This window comes from Hibiscus syriacus, unplaced genomic scaffold (genome assembly GCF_006381635.1).
Source record: "Hibiscus syriacus cultivar Baekdansim isolate YM2019G1 unplaced genomic scaffold, ASM638163v2 tig00110239_pilon, whole genome shotgun sequence".
NCBI classification, from domain to species: domain Eukaryota; kingdom Viridiplantae; phylum Streptophyta; class Magnoliopsida; order Malvales; family Malvaceae; genus Hibiscus; species Hibiscus syriacus.
The window spans coordinates 3,055,525-3,064,115 of record NW_024062641.1 but is presented as its reverse complement, the minus strand read 5'-3'; the positions used below and the strand labels follow the sequence as shown (position 1 = coordinate 3,064,115).

The window sequence follows — 8,591 nt, the reverse complement described above, 5'->3', positions numbered from 1 at the left end:
AATATGTGGCAAATTGATTTTTCCTTGGAATGGAGATTCAAAAAAGTGCTGCAAGATTGAATCTCAATCAAAGAATGTATATTACCAAATTGCTGCATAAATCTAATATTCATCATGCAAGTCCAACACCTATTCCTATGGTGGCTACCTTTAAGTTGGTGTCTAATGAGGGGAAAAGGTTCGATGATGTTCATCTTTACAACAACATTGTCGGACGATTACAATATGTTACTCTAACAAGGCCTGACATTGCTTTTTGCGGTGAATAAGGTCAGTCAATATATGAATAATTCTTGTGTCTCACATTAGACAACAATTAAGTGAATTCTTCGTTATTTATGTGGGACACTCACTCAGGGATGGGTATATCAACCTTAATTTGGTATGCTACACTGATGCAGACTGGGCAGCTTCAATAGAAGATCGTAGGTCGATGACTGGCTACTGCATTTATCTTGGAGGGAATCCAATATCATGGTGTTCCAAGAAGCAGAGCGTAGTCTCAAGGTCGACTTTCGAAGCTAAATATAGAAGCTTGACTAACTCTGTCTCCGAACTTGTATGGATAGAACAGTTGATAGCAGAAATTGGGGTGCCTATAGAATGAAAACCCACTGTTTGGTGTGATAACTCTTCCACCGTGTCTATGACTTCTAATCCCACTAATCATTCTAGAATAAATCATGTTGAGATCGATGTTCATTTTGTACGAGAAAAAGTGTAAACTAGTCAACTCTTGGTTAATTATCTACCATCAGCGGAGCAAATTGCTGATGTTCTCACCAAACTGATCCCTCCATCACAGTTCAAGCAATTGCGTCTGTATCTCAATGTAGTTTCTCTGCCTGAAGTTTGGAAAAGGAAAAACCAGGAAAATGTTAGGATATGTTGAATATTGATGGTAGTCTTGGTTAGGCTAGTTTGTTATGCCGTAAGGCCATTGAGGCCATTGTAATCGTATTGGGCTATAAATATGATCCATGATTATGTTTGTAAGGCAGATTAGTTTTAATAAAATTCAGATTACATTTTCATTCTTTCTCCATTTCTTTTCGTGTTCGCTCGTTCATTCTCATAACTGAATAATAGTTTCGTTGACTCAGGTTTACTCCGTTCGTCTCTACGATCTCCAGCGATGGCTTTCTATTGTTTATGCTGACAAAATCAACGTTTTTTTCTTTAGCAAACTTCCAAGAAGCTTGCTCAGCCATTGTCTTGGAGACAAAATACATCTATACAACAAGGGGAAAAAGAGTAAGAATTTGACTAAGTTGTTATTGTTCGGGGTGCGAATTTGGAAAGATTGAAGAAATACTAACCAAACCAGTCATTGTTTTGTCATGAATAAATTTGAGATCGCTCGAACAACTTTTATCATAACAAGGCTTTTGTTGTTCTGCAATGTCAATGGTTCCAGCAGATGATGTGAATACTAACCTTCTAACAGTTCTGGCATTGGCACATGCTTTTATGATGCTTAACACTCCATTGATCGTTGGTTTATAACTTGATTCTGCAATTGAGACCAAAGCCATCAGCTTGGAACATAATCATTCAATCCAAGCCAGCAAATGCTAAACCAGCTTCTGTAATAATATACCTCGGGGTCCTTGGACTCAAAATCCATAGGTGTGGTGACATGGAACACGTCGGTACAACCTTGAATTGCATCATCAAAGCTTCCCTCTTCACCTAAATCTGCTTTCCAAAGAGTCAAGCGTGTCTTCGCTTTAGGTAGTTCTAGTAAATATTTCACCTTCTTCAAGTTATCTGCTCCATTGATAAAACAAAAAAAAAATGGAGATTAACAATTAATGCATTGCTATACTACTCTTTTTTTATTTTTTTAAAATTAAAAGTGATGCTTAAATCATACAACCATGTCCCGCATGTTGGTAAGAAACTACAAGATAAAATAGTTAGCACCGATTAGGTAATGTTAACGAAAATAAAAATAGATAAAGAAATCGTATCATGGTATTAAAACACTGCTTTAGAAATGATTTCATCTCAATGTGTGTAATCGATGCGTTTGGCGTTCATCCCCGAGATTAACACGATAGCTCCGAATAATTGTACACTTGAAAATCGGAGTGGAAACGATGGTATTGCTTTTCTCTTAGTACCGAAAAATAAAATGAGATACTTTGAGAAAGTATTTTAGAGAGTACAAAGCTTAGGAAAGCAAAATCAGAATGATTTGAGTGAGTAGAAATGCTGAAATGATCATCTATTTATAGGCTATAGTATAAGGTTAAAATCGTCAAATTTAATCAGTCATAAACACTGATTTAATTTTCAAAATTAACAGGTAATTAATTTCTGTAATTCATCTGTTATAGCCGGCTGAATCTGGCCTCAAAAAAGTCTAGATTCAAACAAAAAAGTAATTGTTAAAATAACTATTATATTAGCTAAAATAAGGCTAGTTGATTAGCTGATAATATCAACAATTAATCTGTTGTATACAAGAATTATGATTCAAAGTTAGACTCAAAGATGTCTATGTTCAACCATGGAAATTCATCATCAAATTTCCAGAAATTAACAGTTGTGATAGTTGTAAATTCACAGCAAATTTTATTCTAAATTAATAGTGGTCAACTAATTACAGATAATTTCAACAATTTAATTTGCCACTTTGAAAATTTTCATTATGCCTATAAATATGATTTAAATAAATATTATTTAAAGAAATACATTTTAGTTTTACAAAAAATAATTTTAAAGAAATTATTCTACATATTATCTAAAAAGATAAAATACGTGCAAACATATCAAATATACATATCACAACAATTACGAATTGGACCGGTCGAACAATGGTGCGCACGTGCAGGAGAGTTATTTCACTGCATTAACTAAATGAGGGAAAGAATTCCACTTCAAATATCTTTCCAGAGACATTTTCTTTCTCAAAGTGAAATGAGTGCCCTTAACCCTTTGTGCACAACCAACACCATACAGTACCGCCCACGACATAACCGCGTTCTAAGAGCAGCTTGATGAGCAATGAACCAATGACACGCCTGTGATCCTCTCTGATGATCGCATTATTAAATTTTCTTTTTGGTCTTTCTTTTAGTTTTCAGTCAACATAAAGAAACACAAAAAAGGAATGTGCTTTTAACACTTACTGGAATCTTGATTTATTTTCATTTGCATTAAAAAATATCAAATTATGATCCAAATAAATTTTGTATTATAATTTACATAATTTCTATTCATACATACCAATCTCTTAGCATCATTCACTCTCTGTTTAGCTGCTTCAGATGAAAACAGACTATCATATACCGTTGCAATATGTTCTATCATATCCAACACTAACAGATACCAATGTGAATTATGGTAGTTTATTGTGATCAGGATTTGCAACAAATTTCACACCCTATTTGACAAAATTCAACATTATATATCCGAAAATATCATTTGCAATTCGTATGGTGTCTTACCATGTCACATTCGGTGAATTTCACATAATTATCCAATATGGGACCCCAAAAGCTCGCAATACCCTCAACAGTTACTTTGTTGTTGGCCTCCAACGCCTGTTGCTGCAATTACGCGACAATCATTATTAATTTAATGTCTATAACACTACTTTCAACATTTATTAATTTAACTCACCGCTAAGTGGTAAAGAATGTAGTCAATCCTCCCAAGTAAATTTTTCGAATCGTAGCATAATGTCCAGCCGAGCAAATCAATAACCTAACAAAATTAATTATACAATCAGAACATATTCAATAGGTTTTAACATTTTATACTTTCTACTTACCGCACCACCAACCCATTCCATAGGCTTCAACGTTACAACGTCGGATACACAAACGTATTGCTTTCCCATTGCGATTACAGAAGATCTGTATGAATCATTACGATTAATATCTTGTCATGAAATATTTAAATATCACTCACAAAGCAATATATTTCACTTAAGACGATTCTAACCCACTATTCCATAAATAATCACACATTGCAGCTTCGAGCTCACCAATTCCGCTTGGAATTTCCGCTTTTTCAACCTACAATTTTGCATACAATTTTTTGTCATAACAACATAATAAAAATCAAAATAAGTTTTCTTTTATTCAGCTTACCTTCTGCTTCTTCTTGGGTGCAGGACATTCTGAATCCAAATCTGCATTTATAACACTCTCCAGTGTATAGATCACATTGACATCCTTCCTCCTCATTTCCTCCATCTTTTCTTCTTCCTCCATCTTTTATTCTTCATATTTTTTCAATACATCGTATATTTTCTCTACATAACTCTTCATCTCTTTTATTTCACCCTTCATTTTTTCCCCTCCATCCAAGTTTTTCTCAACCACCCCCTTCACCCCCGTAAGTTCACTCCTCAATTCCATAAATTCCTTGACCACTCCATCAATTTTTCCACCCGTCACCATATTAAGTTCACCCCTCAACACCTCAACTTCTTTCACCACTCCATCTATTTTTCCTCCCACTTCCCCCTTATTCCTCTCAAGTGTCTCTTCGACTCTTGATTGTCTTTGCAGAATATCAAAAAGGAATTTTTTTATATCAGCCAATTCATACATCAAAATGTCGAATTTACTATGTTTTCCCTTACCGTCATCCCCCTGACCGTCATCCCACCTACAACCATATCTTCTTCCTTCTCCTATGCCTCCACTACCTTCTCTACCTCCTTGCCAATAACCTTCAAAATTAAATTACAATATTAATGCATTGATTATATTCTTAATATTATTTAATTACATTTATTACCCTTTCTTACTTCCTCGGTCTATCCAACTTCAACTTCGCCATCACTCTAACCACCTCTTCCTTCCCCCATGCACGGATGCGTGCCACTCGGTTCTTTCATAAGCCGGCACACTATCACAGCCCGACCAAAAATTGAACAGTGCAAACTGCATTTATAATAAAATTTATCATTTTATATAATAACTATACTATCATTTTATATATAAAAAAAAGAAAACATTCTTTAACTCATTTACCTCTAAGATTACTATGCACCCTTTGAGGTATCTCTGACTGCCTTTTTAAAGGTGATTATTGATTCAATAAATCTCGAATGGACATATTCAGCCCAATTGAATTCACCCTTCAAGCCTTCATGGCAAATCAGCTTCATATAGTCCTTGTTCATTGACGTATCACCCGTTGGACAAAGAAAGATCCCGACAAGGTACAATAGAACTTGAGCCTTCAGATCATCCCCTCGTAAGATCCACTTTTGATTTCCTCTTCAAGTTCAGCATATGTCACCTTCTGCTTCAAACCATATTTGGAGGTAAATGCTTTCAAGTTCTTACTCTTAGAGACTTCTACAACACTTTTGTCTTCATTTCCTACCCCCAAGATGACTGCAGCACATGGGACCCCCAGAGGAAATGAATAATCACCATATTTAGCAATACATTGTTGGACATCAAATTGCTCCATCAAGGATCGACACAATTCCCTCCGAATAGGTCGATCCCTTACTCCTACCAATGATCTAAACCCCATTTCTTCCAGCACATTCAACTGATCCTTCTCCTTAAGGTGTTCAATTAATGAATTCACCTTTTTTATGTTGCACCTTGTCGACACTTATTACATTTTTTAACAATATATAATGTTATTGTTCTTATATATCTTGTATCAACATATTTACAAGTTTAATGAATACCTTCTTTTCATGTGCTTTCCTCCATTCTTTGTATTCTTCACTATCCATCTTTGACTATGCGATGTAAGGTTCCTTCTCAACATCACTCATCGAATTTCATTTCTCCAACACATCATTTCTCACATAATATTAAGCATAAACATTTTTTAATCAATACATTAACGCTAAATAATACTCAATGTCAATTTTAATTTACATACCGAACTTTCATCCTTTGGCATTTGGTCATACTGTCAACATTTAAATATTTTAATCAATTTAAAGTTCTTAAATACTTTAATTCGATTACCATTTCAACAATAATAACAAAAAGACATTGATACTTACTAGAAGTACATATATCCACCCTTTGGTTGCTTTCGACTCTCGGCCTCAATTTCAAAGTCATCTTCACCACCAACAATTCCAAGATCCTTTGACTTCATTTTTCCTTCATATATCAGTGTACGCAAATCAAATCAAATACTGGTTACATACACTTTATTCAATATACAAATATCGATAACTACTCTTGTAGTAAATGGTTTCCTTCAAAAGAATTTGAATGGCCACTACAACAAGTGTCAGCACATTTATACAACCTACAATATCATTTTCTACCTATAATATTATATACAGATATCCATATTTATTTTCTACCTATAATATTATAAAATCAATCACAAATCCTTCTTGGCTTTGATTCGAAATCCCCAAACCAAACCAAAAATCCCTAATCCCTATTTCCTTTAAACGAATGGGAACACTCAATACTCCAAGTATCGGCACATTTATACAACCTATAATATCATTTTCTACCTATAATATTTAATAAAAGTATCGATATTTATATTTTACCTAGAATATCACTTTTTACCTGTAATCGGTCTCAAATGCTTCTTTACTTAGAAAACCCCAAATAACACATAAAAACCATAATTACGATTATTGTAATAATAAAAAACTAGGGTTTCGACAACGTACTTTTCAATTCGACTGCAACAACAAACAAACAAACTTCGCTTTAGAAATGCCTTCTGAAATGCAGCAACAATTACTCTTCGATTTCAAAAACTCGTCCGTGTTCTATCTATTTTCAGAGGAAATTTAGCTATGCCCTTTATATTTTCATCGGATATGTTATTTATATTTAATCGATACAATAACCCAAGTGTCTATACTTTTATGTCAGGTGTCGATACTTTCGATAGGATATTTACCTATTTCTTTAAAAGTATCGATAATTTATTACGTGTACTTATTAAAGTATCGACACTTTCAACATATCCGGTAGCGCTTTACCGGTTTTGTCATTTCGAGACTGGTTTTGTCATATTTTTACCTATTATATTGTTATGGATCGATACATTATAAAGTATCGATACTTTATAGGCGTTATTACTGCTTTTCTTTTAAATTCTAAAAGTGTCGATACTTATATTAATGTATCGACACTTTCAACATATCTGGTAGCGCTTTACCAGTTTTGTCAATTTGAGACCGATTTTGTCATATTTTTACATGTTATATTGTTATACATTGATATATTTTTATAAAGTATCGAAACTTTATAGGCGCTATTACTGCTTCTCTTTTAAATTCCAAAAGTGTCGATACTTATATTAAAGTATCGACACTTTCAACATATCCGGTAGCACTTTACCGGTTGTCATTTCGAGACAGGTTTTATCATATTTTTACCTGTTATATTGTTATGGATCGATACATTTTTATAAAGTATCGACACTTTATAGGCGCTATTATTGCTTCTCTTTTAAATTCCAAAAGTGTCGATACTTATACTAAAGTATCGACACTTTCAACATATCTGGTAGCGCTTTACCAGTTTTGTCATTTCGATACCAGTTTTGTCATATTTTTACCTGTTCTATTGCTATGGATCGATACATTTTTTATTTGTATCGATACAAACAGACAAGCTAAGTTTTTCGGTTGCCAAATTTTTTAATATTTCTTCATGATTTCCACCTACAACATTATTATTACTCAATATTTTCGGTAGCGCTAAACTGATTTTGTTAAATATCTTTTAATGTATCCGGTCACACCGTATATTAATCGTATATTAGTCCTCCTTTTGTGAGACAAACCCGTAGCTTTGACTTGTGTTGGGATTCAAATTTCAGTGAAACGAAGCACGTAAGTCACCCGTGTAGCCAATAAAGTAGTTAACGGCCGATCCAACTACCATTCACCTATAAAATAGACAGCTTACTACGTGATCAAGAACCCTGAGTTAGATGAAGAGAATCTACATGTATATAAAATCATAAGTCAACCTTAATATTAGATAGTTATAATAAGAAACGCATTTGGGTAGAAGCATGTGGCTCTCTAGGGAAGGTCCCCTTGAAAAATTTCAAATATTTGGAGCATAAGATGAAAGAGCAATTGAATGGGTATGAGATGTTATCATAAATAGAAAGCTTAATTTATGCAGGTTTCATAATTGACATGTGTGGTATTCAAATTTTGTAACAGATATGATTGTGGCATTTATGTGATGATGCGAATGGAATCGATCGGTTCTAGAGGGGCAACTGGTGATTTTGTAAGTAGAATTAAAAGTTAGTTTGCGGTTAAATTGTTAAAATTCTTAGATTGAATGTTGTGGTTTATAATACTTAATGTACTGACAATTTTAATATAGGTTGTTGGATAATGGGATCGTATGCGAATATTAAACAATCTCGTGAGCCACAATCAAAATAAACTAAGAGATGATATGGCAAAAGATGCCATGAGATACAAGAATAACAAAAGGAAGCGATGATGTAAATGTAGGGTTAATTTTGTATAAGATTTATAATTTTGTATACGATTTATAATTTTGTATGTGAATGTAATTATGTATGAGATGAGAAAAGTTAGCAATAGGTTTTTGTACATGTTTCTTATACACAGTAGGAGTCATGTTGAT

The 8,591-nt window shown here is 33.6% G+C and overlaps 1 protein-coding gene across 1 annotated transcript; it reads right to left on the bottom strand.

The window, feature by feature from the left end:
- Positions 1 to 744: 744 nt before the first annotated feature.
- Positions 745 to 3,850, bottom strand: LOC120114676 (dihydroflavonol 4-reductase-like). The gene is made up of 7 exons (XM_039135499.1): positions 3,794 to 3,850; positions 3,631 to 3,714; positions 3,464 to 3,557; positions 1,601 to 1,770; positions 1,320 to 1,538; positions 1,100 to 1,232; positions 745 to 845 (listed from the first exon to the last, which is right to left on the bottom strand). Exons 1-7 carry the CDS (start codon positions 3,848 to 3,850, stop codon positions 745 to 747), a joined length of 858 nt encoding a protein of 285 aa, XP_038991430.1.
- Positions 3,851 to 8,591: the final 4,741 nt, after the last annotated feature.

Bases quoted from the DNA above. Each gene is read 5' to 3' on its own strand.
- LOC120114676 (XM_039135499.1), bottom strand. From the start codon at position 3,850: ATGGGAAAGCAATACGTTTGTGTATCCGACGTTGTAACGTTGAAGCCT. The intron at 1,233-1,319 runs GTTAGTATTTCT...CTTGTTGTATAG, and splicing joins ACAAAACAATGACTGGTTTG to ATGTATTTTGTCTCCAAGAC. The intron at 846-1,099 runs GTCAACGAAACT...TCCAAACTTCAG, and splicing joins GACGAACGGAGTAAACCTGA to GCAGAGAAACTACATTGAGA.